The 22288-nt window shown below is 38.3% G+C and overlaps 1 protein-coding gene across 4 annotated transcripts in view; it reads right to left on the bottom strand.

Annotated features, from left to right (window-relative positions):
* The window catches only part of NCKAP5 (NCK associated protein 5), a 615409-nt gene that overhangs the window by 569302 nt on the left and 23819 nt on the right, over nt 1-22288 (bottom strand). Inside the window, exon 3 of one of the 4 annotated variants that reach the window (XM_087711234.1) lies at nt 6755-6962. The exons of the other annotated variants lie outside the window; for them this stretch is intronic. Within the exon in view, the coding sequence (XP_087567360.1) occupies nt 6755-6772 (18 nt within the window). The 5' untranslated portion in view covers nt 6773-6962. The remainder of the gene's footprint in view (nt 1-6754; nt 6963-22288) is intronic. 4 annotated transcript variants of the gene reach the window in all.

Here is a 22288-nt window from a genome sequence, read left to right as displayed (position 1 = left end):
GTGTATACCTACAAAAATCAGAATAATGCAAACCATAGTGTTGTGGCCCGGCAGGAGCTGTTGGAGCTGCCGCCAGACTCCGACAGCGAGGGGTCTCATGAGTTGGCCCTGGAGGAGGTGGAGGACTCTCAACAAGGTGCTGACTCCGAGCAGGGCGAGGAGAGACTGGTTGGCCACCAGGTGGCGCCAGAGCCTTGGATCAGAGGGAGTGATCCAGAAAACACTTGTGAGTTGTTTTGGGATGCACACCGTCAAAGGGCTACTCGGCGGCAAGAACAACTGCGTAATTATACGAGATGATTACACTCAGCTGATGCTTATTAAGATCCTCTCCTGATTATAAAAGAGACTGCTTGTGCCACGCCCTTTTGCAGAAGTCAACATTAACGATTAACAAGAAACAAACTTGGCAGGCTGGATTGCTGCCAGAGTTTGTTTGCATTGCTGCCAAGTTTGGTAGGACTTTTTGCTGGAGTGCTTATCTCTTTGTTTATTTTGGGCTTGCAGCCAATGAGAGTCTGGACTGATTATAAGTATTCTTATTTATGTTTGTTTTTGGCTTTCGTTCCTGGACGGTGACGGGGGGATCAGAACACCATAGTATTCCCCATTATGCTCAATGGAAGCCAAAGATGGACTTCAAGGAAGCAGGATAGGAAATTGTCTTTGGGGAGTCTAAGTCATCCAGGTCATGGTTGTCTCAAAAGTGTTTTTTCAAGAGGCAACTGGATTTTCTGTTTTTTCTTTGAAGATGTTTCAGTTCTCATCCAAGAAGCTTCTGAAGATGAGAAGTGGAATGTCTTCAAAGAAAAACCAGAAAGTCTAGTTTCCTCTTGAAAAAACACCTTTGGGACAGGATAGGAAGAGTATTATAGAAACAGTATCAATGCCCTTGATCTCTGATGTTGGAGAAGACTCCTGAGAATACTTTGGGCAGCTAAGAAAGCTGATGTATCATTGAATAAATCAATCCAGAGTTCTCACTTGAGGGACAGAGGACCAGGTTCCAATTATCTTACTTCAGACATGTAATGAGAAGACCTACTTCTCTAAGTGCTAAGAAACAGAAGAGGATAATCAGCAACAAGGTGGACTAACTTTGTTACAGCCGTGATGAGTTGGGAGACTTGAAAAAACAGGGTGAGGATAGATGGACATGAAGAAAATCTATCTTCCTGTAGGTGATCACAGGGAATCAAAAACAGCTTGAGGGCTGTTTTAATAATCAATCCATCAATGAGTTCAGAGGATTGGAACAATATACAAAGGCAACACCAATTCTCTCCCATTCCAGAAGGCAGGATACAGAATAATGGAGAAATCAGATTACAAATGCATGTTAGGAAAATGCTTGCCAATTATCCAGAAATTTCTCTAGGCTCTTTTAATTTCAATTCCTACACTGAACAAGGCTTCCTATGCCTCCTTTAGATCCTATGCTTTTTATGCTTCCTTTAGATTCAATTCAATTGAAAATTATATAATTTTAGAGGAAGTCATATTCATCAAAAATCAGTAAAACAATTAATTTCAACTTAATATTTCACCCTAGCACTGCCATTCTTGGGAGACTAACATGTATGTCCATTAGTATACTGCATGAGTGCAACAAAGGAAGCATTAACAATGTATAGTATTAAAGTAATACATTTAATAACCTCTTTTCTATCTAATCTGTCTATAGTATTTGTTGGCAGCTGAATGACTACTTGATGCTAATACTGTAGTCTCCTGGCTAATATAACATCACAATAAACTAAATAAATAAATATATATTTTGTTTGTTTATTATTTATTTATCACAATATGCTAAATAAATAAATGTATATTTTATTCACGTTTATTTACAAGTGGGTAGCATTCATGTATATAAAGAAACATTTATATATAAATATAAATATATAAATCTGTATATAAATAAATATTTTCCTTTGGAAAGGGCTGTCTGAAATTGGAGGATGTCTTCCTTTTGGATAAATACAATAACTTAAACATTAGGAGCTAAGCATTTTTCTTACATGGCAGTTGAAACTACAGTGCATGTCACAGAATAGTTTTGATAATAACCTTCTTATTTGCAGTGATTACCCATCAAATAACATACAATGGATGTTTGGAACAGGATCCGAGAATAGTAATATCGGGGGTGGGGGGATGAGAATATTACCCAAGAAAGTGTAGCATTTTGTGTTTCAAAATGGGTCTGGAGTGCTCTTTCCTTCCAGATAAATTGTTTGTGCACAATATTTCTGTCAGTCTTACCTACAGAATGCTTTGTTATTTGCAGCAATGGTTTCTGTATAGCTCAGATTACAGTACAAACATTTATTGATTGACCTGATTATTGATTTATAGCCTTCCTTTTGTGGACCTCAAGGCAGCCTACATTATAGTTCCTCTCCATTTTCTTCCTAACAAACAACTTTTTGAGATTGGTGGTAGGTTAAGCTGATCCAAAGTGAACATTGTAGTGGACATAGACACTGAATTTAGGCTTTCTTTGGCCTACCTCAATATTGTTACCAGTAAGCTGCTCCGGTATCAAACATACTTGAGTATTAATGGGAAAAACAAATTACAAAAGGACACAGTCCTTTTATAAACTCTGCGTAGGAACTGGTTTATCCAGATTGTGAAAGTTGAATCATTACATTAAAAATAGTAAGGATGAAAATGAAGGCCCCATAAAATTCTCTCATCTGCAAAGGAATTTAAAGTGCTCACCATTCTTTCAAAGTCATACAGTTTTTCTCAAATCATTAAGAATGGAATTAAACCTGGGAACTACATCCAAACGCATAAATGATCCTTTGGGAAATAGTAACATTGCTCTATTTTCCATTCTAGACGAATTTGATTTTTACAATTTTCATCATAAAACCATGGGTGGGGCAAGAGGAGCTAGGTTTTGTGTAATCATACATCTAATAGGTATAAATTCTAACAAACCATATGTTGACCTGCAAAAGCAAATAAAATATCCATTCCCCAAAGCTACAGTACTAAATGTGCCACTGTCTATAAGATGTATCCTTCTAAATTATCTTTTGGCACTTCACCATCTGAGCTTCACTTGAGATCCCAGGAAATGCATTATATGGAGCTGCTAAGAGATTATATTATACACTCTAGTACTTTTTCCAAGTGACCTTTCACTTTTCAAATATTTGGAACCAAATATGTATTATCTAATGTTAAATGGCATATCTACAGTATATGCTCATGCATGTTATCTCACTTGGATTAAGTGTTCTCCATTTATGCAACCAGCCAGATTTCTGCTAACCATATGTTTCTGCAACTCCCATGTTAAAAATGAGGAAATGGCACTGTAATGCTATTTAAAACTATATTAGTTCTGTACTTTTTCCACATCAGAAACAAGGCCTGATAAGTTAGAACTCCATAATGCAAGCACTGAGTTTTGGATGAATTAATAAATTCTAGCTTTGTCTTGGATCTTTAGATACAATAGGAATCTTAATTCCAGTGTTTATCTGAAAATCAGAGAACAAAGTAACAGAAATACAGGAAATTCAACACAATGGGGAATTGTGTTTCAAAATGACTCTTAGACATCGTCTTGCTTGCCCCTAGCAAAAAATAGTGGTTATATTCAGCCTATTCAAACTCTCATAATAGGAGATTAACTACCTTCGTTCCCACAGCTAAGGAAAAAGATTAATCATAATTCTATTTTCCAAGATGTAGTAGTTAGGGCAAATGTGCAATGTATAAAAAGAGAGACTGAGATGGCTGTAAATATTTAAGTCCCACCTGACACCAATAAAAGCAGTAAAAATGATCACATACCTTTTTAGTGAATATCTTGCACTCTTTTCCATCTGTTTCCACTTTGTCTTAACAACTCTAACTCTTTAGGAGGGGGAGGCAATTATATATAGTAGTCCTCGTGGCACAGTGGTTAGAATGCAGTATTGTGGGCTGATTCTGCTCACAGCCAGGAGTTCGATCCTGAAGAGGCTCAAGGTTGACTCAACCTTCCATTCATCCAAGGTCAGTACCACGAGGACCCAGATTGTTGGGGCAATATGCTGACTCTGTAAACCACTTAGAGAGGGCTGTAAAGCATTATGAAGCAGTATATAAATCTAAGTGCTATTGCTCATATATACAGCACATGTACACCCTTGGAAGATTAACAGTAGGCAGGTTCAGTGCTTTATTATTCAAGAAAAGGCATCTATGAACTCAAAATATATTATCTTATGCATGGGTGGTCAATCCTTAGCTGGCATCTGAACGCCACCCTTCTATCTAGAACGCCTTCTGATTGTGTTGCCAACATTTAATTATCTTCTTCTAGAGATGAAACATGCCAACATGCTAATATATGTCTAAAGAAATTCAGAAAACAATGATTCCCACCAATAATCAAGAAACTAACTGACAAAGAGAAAATACTGGCTCTTTTCAAATATATGACATATTGCATCATCATCATCTTCCTACAAGCTGTGACTCCTCCCTCTCCAAAATCCCTCTCCAAACTCCATGTATGTTAGTCACTATGGTCCTAATAATGTTTGACTGCTCATGATTTTAATTCTATTTCAGCTACATGAATTCAATTTCCCACGCTTGTTTTGGCTTCATAAGGTGGATGAGTTTTGCTTGAAGACTGTATTGCATCCCCACCCCGTACACAGGGAGTGGAATATTAGGCAAGTAGCAACAAATAATGTTTAAAAAAAAAGCACCTGGGTGGCATCAATAACACCCAACCCAAAATCAGACAAGAGATTTTCTGCAGGTAATTTTCTAGATCTTCTTTCTTTCTATTCCTTCCAACCCAGAAGAATGTGAGAAAAAATATATAAAGTGTCTCGGGGTCTGCCTGTTTTCCAGCAGGATTCCTCACTGAAAATGGAACAGAATGGGACCAATTTGGTGTAGGGAGAGAATCCACAAAAAGAAATACAGTTAGTCTTCGACTTACAACCATTCATTTAGTGACCAAAGTTACAATGGCACTGAGTGAGAGATGATTGTTTTTCACACTTGTGATCATTGCAAGTGGTAACATGATCAAAATTCAGATGCTAGGCAACTGACTTGTATTTATGACAGTTGCAGTGGTATGTGATCCACTTTTTGCAAACTTCTGATCAGCAAAGTCAATGCGGAAACTTAACAACTATGTTAGTAACTTCACAAATACAATGATTCACTTTGAAACTGCAGCAAGAATAGTTGTAAAATGTTGCAAAATTCACTTAAAATCACTGTCTTGCTTAGCAATGGAAATTTTGGGCTCAGTTGTGATTGTACCTCGAGGACTCCCTATATGTTGCTTTGTAACAGGCTCAATGTGACCAGGGGGAAAAAAATCTGCCATTAAAAAAAAGTCCCCCAGTGCATCCTTATGGGATCAGGAATTGTGTAGCAGCTCCAAATATTACCAGCTGTTTTGTTCTGACTCTAGCATTACTCAGAATGGAGCATATGCAACCTGCCCTGTACTTCCACACATGCATACAAAACAAAGAGCAAAATTATAGGCAAGATCAGGTGATATCCAATACATACGTACAGATGCAGAGCAACATATTGTATATTCATTCGCACTGATTAGACACTTACATATATAGGTAGTCCTCAACTTACAACAGTTCGTTCAGTGACCATTCAGAGTTACAGTAGCACTGGAAAAAAGTGACTCATGACCATTTTTCACATTTATGACCGTTGCAGTGTCTCTATGATCAAGTGATGAAAATTCAGACTCTTGGCAACTGGCTTAAATTTATGACAGTTGCAGTGTCTCGGTGTCATGTGATCACCTTTTGGGACCTTCTGACAAGTAAAATCAATGGAGAAGCCAGATTCACTTAAACCATGGCGCTATTGCTAACTTAACATCTGCAGCCATTCACTTCACAAATGTGGCAAGAAAGGTCGTAAAAATGGGACAAAACTCACTTAACAAATGTCTTGCTTAGCAACAGAGTATCCCCCCCCCCTTTCTTGAACTATCGATGAGGGAGGAAAACTTTTTTTGAAAAACTTTTTTTATTTTTATTCTATTATATATATTTACAGGTATACATTCACATAGTTATTGTTCTTATTTATCTTTATCATTTTTACATATTTGTTTTTTTCCATATAAAGGGTTAAAATATACATTCTGGGTTGCTTTGCTTACCATCCCATAAACCTATTTTGTATTATTATTACTATTTTTTCTTTTCTTCTCACCCTCCCTCCCTTCTCTACTTTCTTCCTTCCTCCTCTCCTTTCCCTTTCTTTCTTCCCTTGCCTCTCCCCTACCTCTGTCTTCCTCCTCCCCCCACCTCCTTCCTTCTCTTTCTGTCCCTGCCCTCCTTCCTCGATGAGGAAAACTTATTTATTCATGTTAGACTGATATTTCACCCTTCATTCAGGAACCACAGGCAGTTTATAGCTCACTTCCTCCTATTTTTTTCCATCCAGCATTTTTATGGGCTGAGAGAGAGTGAATGGAGCAAAATCACCCTGTGAGCTGAGGTGCCTTAGGATAAACTAGAATCTGAGTATCCCTTATGCTTGCAACATTAGTTATCTTTCAACAGAAGTTTTCTCTCACTGAAAAAGACCTGATTTGGGGTTTAATCTTTCTTGATTACTGTTTGGGAACTAAAATGAAGACAGATGCCACATAAGGTCCTAGAGAAAAAAGCAGGATATAAATCTAATAAACAAAGAAATAAATATCATTTTGACTGCGGAATGCTCTCCCCCCAGTGATTACCTGATAGCTTCTGGACATTATACAACAGCTGTTAACAGAAGCCCTTCATCTGTAATTGAGCTGGTGGGGCCAATGATGGATCTATTTTCAAGAAGTCAATTTGATTCTTCAGTATTATATCATGATGTGGTGCACAGGAGTGCAACTGACCTTGAAGAATTCAAGACTGATTCATTAGCTCATGCAATCGCTTTAGGAACACGATGTCCTGCAAAAATGAATGAGGAAGGGAAAATGGCAAATTCCTGGAGTGAGCTTATCTCATGAACTTATTTCAGGTGTTCCCCCATAAATCAATTTGTCAGGGTTCCTTTTGTCTTTTAAAAAAATAATATTAAGTTACTTTAAGATTTATATTACAATATGTTTCTTCTCCCTCCCCCCACTGCCTCAAAATAGCTTATCAGCTCATCACCCATTCCAGGGTCATTGAGATCAATTTCTGGGGTTATAACAAAAAAATTCATATATCATCCTAGCCTCAAGTTGTTCACCGTGATTTTCCATTACAAAAAAGGTTAAAAAGGTAAACAAGACTTTTTAAAGCTCATGCAAACATTCTACCCTCACCCATTATTTTGCATGTCCTCATGATTATATTAAATTCCTTATTAAGTTCATCTAAATAAATTGTTCTTTTAGATACATATATCATACCCACAGACTCAAAAAAAAAATGTTGAGGAAGTTCAGTTTCCCTTAAGTAGATTTTTAAAAAAAAAAGATTTCTGAAGGAAGTTTTGAATAAACAGAACAAACAATTTCTAATATACGTACACATTTTTCACAAATGCCTGTTTTATCTTTCTTTTGAAATATATCTGTTCACATCCAAATAATACAGATATTTCTGTAATCTAGAGATTTAAAAGTTAGAGTGTAGCATCTCCCTTCGGAAAACATAAGAAAATGGCATAATGAAAGCAATTTCATATTGTGAAAAGAAGTGAATTATCAGGTTCTTTTCACAGGCCATACCATATATTTCTAGCTGTATTATTTACTTGAATGAATAGTTCTAAAAGAAATTTAAAAAAAACACAAGGCAACGTGAAAGGATTAAAAAATAACTTGGGATGCCTGCCTGCACATGCATTTTAAGGCTTTAACTTTGTATATATTAATTAAGTGTGTGTGTGTGTGTGTGTGTTTGTGTTTGTGTGTGTGTGTGTCCCTGTACATACATATACACACAAGTACATACAAATATAAATGCAACCACACTGCACATTTAATAGTATGTTGGTCCAAATAGGTGTGAAGAGAAATGATTAGTCACCCTTTTTTCTAATACAGAAAGATGGGACTGTCTTGCAGCAGGAAACTGTTCAACAGGAGGATATAATACCTTGCTATTCAGCCTGAGAACCATAGGCAGGGGTGTCACGGGCCAGATGCATCATGCGCAGGCCACACCCACTCCAGCTCCGTGAATGGGAAAAGTGTCATGAAACATCACATCACAGCAATGTCACATGGCAAGTTTGACACCCGTGCCATAGAGGTTCTCACCAAAATATCTCAGGTGGGATTTTCTGAAGCTGGTTCAGAGTCAAGCCAACACAGGGACAGCAGATGTGGGTATACTTCCAGTTTTCTTAGAAATCAAGTGTGAGAAACCATATATATTGTCCTCTACAGTATTTTCTAACTGAAAGTCAGTTATGCTGTCTACCTACTCATCATCATAAAATCACAATTAGAAAATCAGAACCCTTGCATCTGCTTTGGTTCAGAATTGACTAAAATTACATTCTGACACTAGCTGATCAGTTGTGCCTCATGGAAGAGATGATATTGCTGAGCAGTTTGAGGCCAGTAAGTTTCATCTTGTTCCTCTGTAGGAAATCAATTGTCTAAAATCTGCAAAGGAAGAAACTGCAGGGATGAAGGAAGGGTGGCCTGGGGCAGTGGTGTAATTCTCTGACGTCTGCTACCGGTTTAGTGAGTCTGCCACTGAGCACGTGCTTTGCGCGCATGTGCGCCTGAGGCATGCCCGCACAGCACTAAAAAAGGAACATTTTAAAGCCTTCCAAGTCTGCAAAGGTAAGTAGACAGTGGGGGGGGGGATCTGCTGTGCCACATGATTTAGATTAGCTAAAAAGCAGGAAATCAGACGATTCTAGTTAATTTAAATCATGCATCACATCTGATTGTCACCCAGCTGATCATCAGAAATACCGGTTTGCCCGAACCGGTAGCATTTTTTACTACCGATTTGGCCAAACTGGTCCGAACCAGTAGCATTTCACCCCTGGCCTGGGAGCAGGTGATGGAGCCTCAGAAAATTCAGACACTGCTAAATGAGATGCTGAGGAGGAATAGAATGTAAATTCATTAAGGAAAATATTAGCTTTTTACTGGATTCTTCCGCTTGGAAGAAAATACAGTTTTGGTTTGGCTTTAAAGATATACCCTAAAATATGTACAGTTCATTCTTGTTATTCATGGATTCCATAATTACAGATTCCATATTTGCTCATTCAGCGGCTTGCCAATTTTGATTATAACCACAAATTAATTACTTGTGACTATTTTGTGGTCATTCACTGAGATGTAGAGCAGCAAAAAAATAATAGTAATAAAGTTGCCCGATGCACACATTTTCAGCTGAAATTTTAGACTTTAATTCAGTGTTCACAGAAGTATTACAGAACTTAACTAGTGCAAATAGCAAGAATTGACTGAATACACAGGATGTGTTTGACTATGGATAGAAAGTTGACCTTTGGGTGCTATAATGATGGCACAGGAGGAATCTACAGCACGCTGCCCAATTTAGTATAAGCTGACAACTCTAATGCAGACAGACAAAAAACACAATGCGGCAAGCAAAGAAAAACCTGAAATTGAAATTGTCATTTGCAAGTGGTCCAGCTGAAATTAATGAAACAGATCATGCTGCTTCATCCCCCCTTTTTTTAGAGAAATAGGACTGTCTAACTAGGTGTTATTTATACTTTCTCAGATAAGTCTCAGTTTCAAATTAGTTTTTAAATTTGGGTATACCCCCACTGGTATCCATCCATTAGGTCATAGCTTCTATATTGAGTATATTTCTATTTAAAGTAGTGGAATACACTCCCTCTCCCCCCCTTTCCTTCTCCTGTTTCTCACATGTCATTTCCACAATGCCAGTGAGAGAAGACAAGCTCAAGGCAATTGGTCTATTGGAAATAATGTTTAAGCCCTCTGCTCCAGCTGTTGTTCGTAAATACTGCTAGGCTCACAATGGAAAAGACGTGGTTCTCATCAGGTTCTCCAACTACCTGAAGGTTGATCTAAGATAAAATAATAATGCCTGAGACGTGCCAGGCATCTTTGCCCATGCATGTAAGCTGAAAGTAAATCACACAGCCTCTATTCAACGTCTCCCTTACAAAAGCGAACGGTAAAATGAGGAAGGAGATTATCTGAATAGCTTCAGAGCCCATAAAACACATGTATCAATCATATTTCTTAAGGAACCATGATTGTTTTAATTATCCACAAATAAGCAGTTTGGTCTAGTGATTAAAGCACCCAGGTAGACGTCAGGAGACTGTGAGTTCTAGTCTCATATTAGACATAAAATCCGGCTAGGTGGCTCTGGGCTAACCACTTTTTCAATGTAGGAGAAGAGATGGCAGTGGAGTGAAAAGGGGAATGAATCTATAATCCCTACATAGGGGTGTTCATAAATGCACCAGCATGCCTACCATCCCTGTCCTACTGTCCCCAGTGATATGTACTCATTTTATGTGTTCATGGCCATGTTACACTTATTTATATCCATCTTTTTGTACCAATCTCATGTGAAAATGTCCATGTCTATACTAATATCTGTTACCTTGTACATGATGACAAATAAATAAATAAAATAAATAAATATCTAAATATTAGGATTAAGTCCAAATCCCCCCCCCAATAAATGCCATTGACCCTTATCTAAGTCTTAGCAGCTGCTGACTGTTAGTTGAGAGAATTCCTGTCTTTAGGCTTTTAGCAATAAATCAGTTTAATTGAACCTTCACATGTGGAGCAGGTCTTTCGCACCTGACACTGAGGCCAACTCATCTCACAGGGTTGTTGTGGTAGGGAAAATAGGACAAGAAAGGAGTATTTGGTATGTTCTCTGACTTGACCTATTTATAAAAAAATAATAAAAATCTAAAAGAAAAATGTCTACTGAGATTCTCAACTGCAGATGAAATACACTGATTGAAAATCTCTCTGGTTGAAATAAAAACAGTTCACATGGGCTGCTTCTAACTCAGGCCACAATAGTCCATGAAAAGTCTGTTTAAAAAAGTAAAAGCTATATATCCTGTAAGAATCACTGTTGCAGGATATTTCAAAATGTTCAGTGCAGAGTATGTCCACATGCTTTTGGTAGATTTTTCAAGACCCAGTTCAATCCCCTATTCTCTCTGGCTCCATCTGGTGATTGAGTTAGAATAGAATAGAACTGGAAAGGACCTTGGAAGTCTTCTCATCCAGACCCCTGCTATAGCAAGGGAACCTATATCATTTTAGACAAATGATTGTCCAGATAGATAGTGGATCAAATAGACCCTTCTCACTGGTCTCTTACATATGCCCAGTAGTATGAATGGGTTGGAAGTAGAATTTGAATTTGAAAATCATGGAAACATTTTCTCTATTTTATATTTGCCGAAAGCTTTGCCTTGAGAATCAGTCCTAGATATCTTCATTGTCCTGAAGCCCCAATAGAGTTATTCCCTATAATCACCTGCATTAATGTGTTGGTCTCATTAATTGGATTTGTTTCATTAATGAGGTGTAGTAGCTCGCTGTAAGCTCTGTATATATTGAAAACAATTTTTCAGAATATCTTTCAGGGTTTCTGCCAGCTTGCATGACTCTCCTGCCCAACATTATCAGCAACAATCCAGGGAGTTACCCAGGGGTGGGTTCCGGCAACCGCTACACATTGCGCACGCATACGTGGTACAACTAAAATTGCTCTGTGCATGTGTAGAAGCAAAAAACAAGATGGCAGCACCTACAGTGCTTCCAGGAGAACTGGTTCAGGGTGTGGCAGGCCTGGGTCACTGCCAGTTCCAGCAAAACCACTCTGAACCGGTAGGACCCCACCACTGGAGCTACCTCTTTGGCTTGGCTGTGTCTAAACAGACTTTGTCATTTGCTTAGTTTTGTTTGCCAAATTTGAAATCAATGCCGACTATTTGAGCAAAACCACATCCAACTGTGCCTCAGCCTCAGAGATGAGGTCATTAAATTGTGCCTAGAATTTTCAGCATATATGGACTCTTGGAGGAAACTATGAAAAACTGAGGAATTTGAAGGAATTCATCTTCAAGAGGGTGAACATGATCATCATTTTCTAAATGAAGCTGCAGATTAGATCTGATCTATCAGAAACTGCTTCCCTCCTGAACTGTATGAAGACATATGAGGAGCGTCTTTGAAAACATACTCTCTTCCCCTTCTCCAATTTATTTTTAAAGTCCCTACTAGCTTTAAGATCATATTAGTGCATAATGATATTTTGGGTGCTGTTGTTACAGTTTAATGTCTTGAGTATTCCTGATATTCTCAAAACTGTTTCCCAGTGTACATCACACTGAAGAATTTTTGTTGCTTTGATATGCAAAATACATGAGATCTTTCAAATATGAAACCAGCATTGTAAATTTGATTACACTAAAATATTTCAAGTATATGAACCAACGTACATTCTTGAGAAAAGCAAAGGAAAGGGAAATATTAAAGCTATTAACATCAACTGCAGCCAATTCTTTCAAAAAGAAAAAGTCATTCATTTTACACACAATATCTGGTGAATTATGACAAAAGTATATCGAAAGGAGTAATCTTAAAAAGAGAATTATGAATAAAATCTTCAATATGGCGTGTTCCAAACCTGAAGAAATCCATGTGGGAACAATGCATTTAGACTAATTGTTCTTTTGCCTATCTTTGGTGCAATAAAACCATTCCTTTTTCAGACATGAGCGCTGAACCATGTAAGGGTATGCAAAATGTTCCCAAGACATTTCCCTTTCTGATCAAGTCATCCTTCACTTGAAATTTGGTTGTTTTTATTCATTTATAGAGTTTGTCTTTTTAAAAAAAAAAAAAAAATCTTCCTTTGCATCTCCAATATGACTTTCTTATCTAAAGTTCAGTCGCCGTCTGTCTGCATGACTAATGCTAAATATTTAGAGAAAGACTTTTCATTAAAAAAAATTGTGCTGAATATGGAAGAACTTAAAAATCCCACTTCACACAAGGCTCTTTGTTCCTTTGGGTCCCGACAGAAAGACCTAACAGCAATACAGAGATTTATGAGTAAGAGAACTCAAGCAAAGACAATTCAATAGTTCAAACCGGCATAGGATAATGAGTAGTAACAGTATTTGGCTTGTGAGGGGTGCTTGTCAGAAAGATTTAGTAAGGGGAAAGGGACTGTTGTGGCTGTTGTTATAAACTTGTAACAGCCTGCCATTATTTTTCTCCTCAACCCAAACTGAATATTTAAGTTACATCATAGTTGTGAAACAGGTTCATGACAATGCAGAAGTCCTAGTCTACAATTAATATCCTTGATGTTATATTCCTTTTGGGACAACAGTAGAGGAAATTTAAGTTAGAGACTTTGTTCTCCTCCTTGGAGAAGCAACACCAACAACTACAGCCACAGGTCCTCCATCTGACACCTTGAGCTTCACCTCTTATGGAGCATGGCAACAATTTACTTACCATCATAGAATCTGAAGAAATAGGACAGGGTGACTGCCTTGTAGACAGATTATTGGCAGGCTCTTTGCTACTTTCTAAACCACCGGTGACATGACTAAATGACTCTTTACTACTTTCTAAACTATAGGTGACATGTCTTCAACTCTGTTAGGGTGAACTTGGTTAAAGTGTTACACAACGTGCTGGTTGAGGAAGCTCCTTTTATTAACTTCCTTTGGCTTCCTTCAGTTGTGCAAGTTCTTAATCCAAATCAATTCTTTGAATGGTGTGGAGATAAAGGTGGAAGTAGAGAGACAGTTTGGAGAATGATATAGACACCATTGAAAAGCAGTCTTATATCGTGGTCTAATCAGCTCGCCACATTTAAGTACTTGTTTTGTAGCCTAAGACATTCAAACAGGAGCTCAGCTTACAAGAAAGAAGCATGAAACTCTTGCAGTGAAGTGCATTTTCTTGTCTTGAGAATAGAACCTATTTCCTTCCTTCCTTCCCGTCTATATCGGCAAAGTCAGAAAATTTATTAGATTAAAAGTTCAATTCTTGAAGACAACAAAGTATTTCAATATAAAAAATCTTGACTTTAAGTCAATGTTATTTACAAACACACACTCAATATTACTGCTCTTTCTGTGTTTTCAGAATCAGGGCAAGACAGAATAAGAGAAGAGGTCATACATTTAATCACTTTACATAGCTATACTGTGTTATTGTCTTCCAATTTCAGTTACTTTTGTTTAATTCCTAAATAGACAGGCATACAATCAAAATGGATGAGACAACACATCATTTCTCATACATCTGATACTGGATGGTCAACCATTATGCTTTAAAGAAGATTGTTTCTCTGGAGTTTTGCTTTATAGTATTTGTTGTTGCCCTGTGTATTAATAAAAATTATGAGTACAAATTCAATGCAAGTTTGATCATACTCCAGCAACACAGAATCTTGTAGTCGAACACAGCCTGCTTATGAGTGTGCAAATCTGGAAGAATGAGAAGGAAAATATTAAAAACTAAATTAAATGAGATACCACAAAATCAGAGCCATTCTTCCCCTCCCATTATTTTCAATACAAATGAAGTTACCTGTGCTAATTGTAATTATTTCTACACAGAGAACCAAAATGCCTGATTATATAGTAGACTGAAATAATAACCTGGAGGCCCCACAGATAAACGTATGCGATCTAAAGGAAAGCACAGCATTTGTTAGCTTCATTATTTTATTTATTTATTAAATGTATATGCTGCCCATCTCACTATTCAAAGCAACTCTGGGCAGCTAATTACTTATTACAGAGAGGACAACATTTATGGAAATACGTCTTTCTTTGCTATTTCCATAAAGCAAATTTGGTAGAAAGTCTAGCATATATAAAGTAGACATTAAAAAAAAAGTAGTAGCAGTGGTGAAATTCATTTTTTTTACTACCGGTTCTGTGGGAGTGGCTTGGTGGGTGTGGCAGGGGGAGGATACTGCAAAATACCCATTCCCTTCCCACTCCTGGAGGAAGGATATTACAAAATCTCCATTCCCACCCCACTCTGTGGCCAGCCAGAGATGGTATTTGCAGGTACTCAAAATTTCCGCTACCGGTCCTCCAGTATCTGTCAGAACCTGCTGAGTTTCACTCCTGAGTAGTAGGTACTCTTGTTCAGAGGTTCTCAAAAACATTGAATGTGTACATTTTCCTTCAGGGTAAATAGTTTTAGAATTAGTCTCTCTCAAAGTAAATATGCCAATTCCATTTCTGTTTGGAATTATTCACGTTTGGTGAAACTAAAACACAAAACGTAGCCACTGCATATATTACAGAAAGCTCCTGTTTATGTTAGTGAGTATTACCCATGTGGCAAGAAGGGAAATGTTTCAGGGGGGTGTTAGAATTTTTCACCCTAACAGCAATCATGGCCTATTGCATTTGAGTGGCTTACAAACTTACAAACACACTCTGAGATCATAAATCAAATTTTATTCCAAGGGTGTTCTTAAGGTTTTATAGATTTTATGGAATGACAAATAGATGCTTCAAGTCCAAGGCCCAAAGGCTGATTTGTAGGAATGGTAACATCAACAAGGCAATTCATGCAAAAGGTTAAGCATTTCTATTTTGCATACACAGGTTTCCCTTTTCTTTCTTCCCAATACACAGGAGATCTAATGAGCTTGATTTGCCTGCTGGGAGAACCATCCTTCTCTTCAAATTCCATGCTACAATGCCAATTAAGGAGAAAGGGTACATTCTTTCCCCTCTTTAAAATGGATTATTTTACAAGCTTGGGAACAAGGCTTAATTGTTTTCATCATTACCTTGACTTGTGAAATCACCAGCAGTAAGAAGGGGTCATAAAACTAACTGCACACAAAACTACTTATTTAAAGGTCTCTCATTACCCCAAGACCATACATTTTACCCCATGAGCCTTTCTTCTGCAGGAGCTCTTATTCTTAGAACCTCTAAAGATAAATTCTCGGGTCTCGAACAGGGCTTTGTCTATTTTGGGTACAGCTTAGTCCTATACAAAGTAAAAGGGCAGCTATAAAAAGCCAGGCTGCTGCTATTGTCCCCACTCTTTGCTATCTCTTCATGCTCACCTATATATCTCAAGCAGGCAAGAAGTAGCAGGAAGTACTGTATTTTTTGGAGTATAAGACTCACTGGAGTATAAGACACACCAAGATTTTGAAGAGGCAAATTTAAAAAAAGTTTGTGCACTCTGCAAAAACAGGCCTGTTTTTTGTCAAAAAAGGGCATGCATAACCTTTAGGAGGCTTGTAGAGTGTTCCTGGGGCTGGGCCCCCCAAAACCGAGCAAAAATGGCCCATTTTTCACTCATTTTTGCCTCACCAGCCCCCAAGAGCACCCTGGAAGCCTCCTCAAGGCTATGCATGGCCATTTTTGCAAAGGGGGCAGGGTTTTGGGAGGCAAAAAGTGCTGTATTCAGTGTATAAAACACATCCAGATTTTCACCCTCTCTTTTGAGAGAAAAAGATCTGTCTTACACAGTACATTTTCTTTACCCCTGGAATCAACACTGGATATTACATTTTGACCCCTAAACCCTTTTTATTGGAATATATGGATTTCTATAAGGACCAGAATTTTAATATTATTTAATATTATATATTAATATTATATTATTTTATTATTATTATTATTTAATATTATTACCACTGCCTTTCCATGCTACATTAGATTCCTTCAGAATCACACAAATGATGGATTATTCAAGTTTTAAAAGCCAACAGAGATATACACTTAAAAATAAATTGGAAAAAGATATTTAGGTAATTTCTAAAGCCATATATCAAGAATGGGCAGCATGTGGTTCTCCAGATGTGGCTAGTGCAATCTGTATTAGCTTGGACAACCTAAGGCAATGCGACGAGAGATGAGAGTAATTGAAATCAGAAAGTTTCAGCCTCCAACTAAAGAGTTACATGTTGAATCTCTCTCACACACATAGACAATGGCAATGTTTTTTTTTAAATAAATACAGACAGTCCTTGACTTGCAACCATTCATTTAGTGACTGTTCAAAGTTACAATGGCACTGAAAAAAGTGACTCATGACTAGTTTTCACACTAACAATCTTTGCAGCATCTCCATGGTAGCACTATAAAATTTGGATGCTTGGCAACTGACATGTATTTATGATGGTTGCAATGTCCCAGGGTCATGTGATCACCTTTTGTGACTTTCTGACAAGCAAATCAATGGGAAAGCCAAATTCATTTAATAACCATGTTACTAACTTAACAACTGCAATGATTCACTTTACAATTGTGGCAAGAAAGGCCGTAAAATGGGGCAAAATACACTTACTTGTCTTGCTTAGCAATGGAAATTTTAGGCCCAATAGTGGTCATAAGTCGAGGGCTATCTATATTTTACTCTGTGCCCAGATTCTAGCTTATTGTAACACATTGTCAAACACTGTGGAGATCAGGAGATTCAGGCAGTTCAAATCAGTATAAAGATTTATTGTAATATTAAGCTCTGTAAACTTAATCTGAACTGTAAAGAATCTGAACTACTGACTGTCAAGGAAAATTAGCAGGAGATAAGACAGACATTCAAAGTGAGCTGGACTTAGATCTATTGTTGGGTTGCAGGACTGACTGTTGACACATTTGATCCTTCCATCAGGCTCGGCCTGGTCATCTCTTACACCTGTGTGTGTGTAGTCATTCTGTGGCATCTAACCATACCAGGCACAGAACTGTAGTAAATTTAATACTGTTCTTGTTTTGTCAACTGGAGAGAACTATCTCCCCCTACTTCTTTGGACTTCCAGCCGAGCACAGATAGCATACTCTTCACCTGGCAGGAATCAACCTTTTTTGTCAAAGAAGTTCACAGAAACTATGAAAATTGCCTACTGGGCAATGCAGTTCATTAAGAGAGGTCTAGTCCACAAAACTCAAATCATATTAAATCTTCTACTGTTTGTATGAAAAATGTTGTGATGTGGACTAATCATTTGAGGATGAAGAAGAGCTGGGAAAGCACTGGATGCTGATGAGGGCAAGAGAATAAGCAAGGAAGACCTGGCATTTCTAGCAGGAAATTGCTAGCCTCATTTGGTATCTTTGTAGGACTTTCCCAAACACCTCTAGTTCATGAGAGCAAGGTAACTAAGGAACTGAGTGTCAAAGGACAGTAATACACAGAAACATGATATTGCTGTGAAAGTGATTCAGGCATCAGTGTCATGCCCAAGTAGCCTGAAGTGAACCAAATCAATGCAGCTGTTTGAAAGGCTTGAAGAACGAGGTATCAAATTGAAAATTCGAGGTGATCTGATCCTGGAAGCACCAATTTCAAACTGTGTTCTGATAGCAAGCTTCCAGAACTCTTGCCCTGATTGACGCCAAACAGAACCGGATAAATTTTTCAACATACCTTCTAATGATGTGTGATGACTTGTGAACCTCTGGTCCCAAAGAGCTAATTTAACAAGGACTGAAAAAGAAATGTGGCATAGGTGGAATTTAAAAATTTAAGGTTCTGGTATCAAGATGTCCTTCTCCAGCTTTTTGCTGTGAATAAGACATTTCACAGGTTCTTTGCTTATATTAAATCTGATTGCAAGTCACAGTTGGCATGTGACTCAGATCTGGAAAGGTGAAAGCCAGGGCCACCAACCTCCCAAGAAACAATTCACTGCTCTTAGCTTTTGAAAATTGAAAGCTTCCTATTAAAAAATCTATTTTATAAAGTCAGTTGGTCAGCTACTTGTAAAGATGAAACATTCTGAAGAAGGCTGCGCAATTAAATGATATCACAGTTGTAAGTGTCAATCTAAAGCAGTTTCTCAAACCAGCCTGGGAATTATTCTGGTAAAAAAGCACAGCTTGAAGAATTGACTTCTTCTGATCAAAAAGATATCCTGGAGACAATGCCACAGTTTTAGGTCATTCAAAGGGCTCTGTTACTGGTGAGCCTTTCATTATTTTCATAACCTTAGAATGTGTGAAAAGTTGCATTTCCTCACATCAGTTGTGATATTATCTAATACTTTTTTTCTGCTTTGTACGGGGTGGCAAAGGGGCTTTTCATATCTGAAAAAGCTTAAAATCTTTTCAGATGGTAGTTTGAACAGCATCCATCCATTCCTTACACCCTTCAAATATGAAACAGCGATTGTCATTTAAACAACCTTGAGCATTTTAAACTGAAATGTTCGTATGAAATGGCATTCTAAGCTATTAAAATGCAAACAATTAAAACAGGTCTTGATGATTATCGGCTGCTTAGAACTTCTGAAGTGAAGGCACTTTATTCAAGGTAATAGAAAAGGCAGTATCTAAGCTAATTATCTAACAAACTCAGTTTGCATCCAAGTCCTAATTCACAGTGCTGCCGTACTTTTCATGCGAATGTAAAAGCAGAAGATGAAAAGGTTTGCATACACATATGGAGGCTATTTTTAAAACCCATTCTGATTGGGAGCGAGGGCCCTTTTCTAAAATAATATGTGGAGCCAGACTTTATGAAGTCATGCTTTTTACTACAACTTTAGAACTAGAAATGCACTTTGTTACCCTCCTGCTAATTTCAATGAATGCCTCGTATCAGACACATTGAACAGAAATCCTTTGTCAATGCAGAAGAGATGTGAGAATGGTTCCAAAAATAAGTTGACCACAACTTCCATTATACTTGACTGAAATCCCTGAGGATCATGACAGAGATTACAATGGTCCAACCACACACTGGATCTCAAGGCTAATAAGCACTAGAAAAAAAAATAATGGGTGGATTCAGGATTGTTTTACATTAATATGTTCTATTCAAGGAGAAAATATGCACTGTTCAGGTTGAGAGCAGAAAAAGGCAGTTGAATATGCCTACAATGGCATGCTGGAGACATTTTTTCCCCACTTACTGAATTCCACTAGGGATATAAAAATCTGCCGGGTTTCTTTTACCCTGGAATACTGCAATTCACTGAAGTAACACAACATAGATAACACAAGCAGAAGAGTCAGCTGCCATCTGTTCTCAGCTAGAAAAGTTTGTTTTCAAATACTGTATTTAATCTAGACACAATTGTGTTAAATACACAATGAAGGTAAATTGTATTTAAACAAAAATGAGAGAAAGGGATAGAGTATGGATGGGGTGTGGAAAAATGTGTGTCTGCAGGAGTAGCATAAATTGTTTGTATGGCAGGACGTGGTGAAAGAGAGGTGGTGGTGGTGGGGAGAATAATAGAAAATAATTTGTCCAGTCTCCAAAAATCCTCTTTTTAGAGAAGATGGTTGAGAATGTGATTGAACTGCAGAGAATTCTGGAGGAAATGAATTATCTAGACCTTTCAGTCAGGTTTCACACCAGGGCACAATATGAAGATAGCACTGATTTGTCTTCTCAAAGGCCTTTAGTGGAATTAAGATGGGGTTGTGAATCTATCTTGGTTCCTCTTGGTCCCTTGGCAGCTTTTGATCATAGTATTTTTCTGACCAATGATTTTGGTGATTGAGAGTGGAAGAATTCATGTAACAATGGTTCTGTGGTTGGTTCCAGTTGGTGTTCACAGAGGGAAAGAGGCTGAGCCTGCAACCTTTCTTTTGTACAGTGCCTAAGGTGTGCAGAGCTTGATGGTCTTACCCAGTGGTGAAATTCAATTTTTTTACTACCAGTTTTGTGGGCATGGCTTGGTGGGGAAGGATACTGCAAAATCTCCATTCCTACCCCACTCTGGGACCAGCCAGAGGTGGCATTTGCCGGTTCTCTGAACTCCATTTCACCACTTATCTTACCCCTTCCATTTATAAACTACATGAAACCACTGATTGAGGTCACCTATCAGTTCAGGTCCCAGTATTCTTGATGATATTCGGTCACATATCCTGATTCCCAACTGCCCAAAGCTTGCTGTTAATACCTTGTCCCAGTATCTGTAAGCTATCAGAAAACAGGTGGAGATGAATAGACTCAAATCAATCCTGACAAGAGCAAATGGCTCTTTTCAACTCTGGGAACTTTCTACAATGCCTGTAGTCTTGGATGGGATAGCATTTCCCCATTGAAAATCAGTGCACCATCTAAAAGAGTTTTGAGGCCCTGATCAAGAGAAATTGGCAGTAGATTAGATTAGATTAGATTAGATTAGATTAGATTTAATAAATTTATAGGCTGCCCAGTCCCGAAGGACTCCGGGCGGCTTACAACAATAAATTTAAAAAATAGAAAAGTTAAAAACACAGAAACATAGATTAAAAAAGCCACAACATACACCCAGTCTAATCGGGGCTGGACCTCAATCATGAGTTCAACAGCCCGGGGCCTGCCGGAATAGCCAGGTCTTAATAGCCTTTCGGAAGGCCATGAGAGTGGGTAGGATCCGGATCTCTGGGGGCAGTTTATTCCAGAGGGTTGGAGCGGCTACAGAGAAGGCCCTCCCCTGGGTGGTTGCCAGCCAACATGGTCTGGCTGACGGCACCCGGAGAAGGCCTACCCTGTGCGATCTTATCGGTTATTGGGAGATATGTGGCAGAAGACGGTCTCGCAGATATCCGGGTCCTAGGCCATGTAGGGCTTTAAAGGTAATGACCAGCACCTTGAATTATGCTCGGAGACCAATAGGAAGCCAGTGCAGCTCATGGAGGATAGGTGTGATGTGGGTGTACCTTGGTACACCCAATATCGCTCACACGGCTGCATTCTGGACTAGTTGTAGTCTCCGAACACTTTTCAGGGGCAGCCTCATGTAGAGCGCATTACAATAGTCAAGCCTTGAGGTGACAAGGGCGTGAGTGACCGTGTGAAGTGCCTCCTGATCCAGATAGGGCCGCAACTGGTGCACCAGGCAAACCTGGGCGAAAGTCCCCCTGGTCACAGCCGACAGTAGTAGTGGCCAAGAAGGCCTTTACACATATTCATCTAGTGTCATCAGGTCTTTCATGTTCTGTAAGCTTGGTAGGGTTTTTTGTTTTTTTTGCAGTTGTTTCATTATCAAACTAAGTAACATCAGTGCATCTAGTGAACCCATTGGGTCTGTTATTGGACCAAGAGGTCATCTAGATAGTCATGTGTTATCTTTAGAGAGGACTATTACAATGTGGTCTCTATATGCCTGACCTTGAAGAACAGTTAGAAGCTACTGAATGTGGCAGTGTAGGCCGTACAGTAATAGGCATGCCTAAATATGCCTACATGACACCATCGTTCTAGAAGATACATTGGTTCCCAGTTAGCTTCTGGGTACAATGCAAAGTGCTGGTTACAACCTATAAAGCCCTTCATATCATGGGATCTGACTATTGATGAAAACCTATCCTCTCTATGATTAGGCAG

Source organism: Thamnophis sirtalis, unplaced genomic scaffold, assembly GCF_051295495.1.
Source record: "Thamnophis sirtalis isolate CommonGarterSnake01/CBP01778 unplaced genomic scaffold, rThaSir2_p1.2 scaffold_1, whole genome shotgun sequence".
Classification (NCBI taxonomy): Eukaryota; Metazoa; Chordata; class Lepidosauria; order Squamata; family Natricidae; genus Thamnophis; species Thamnophis sirtalis.
The sequence above is the reverse complement of the archived record's forward strand: the minus strand, read 5'-3'. Positions and strand labels throughout refer to the sequence as shown.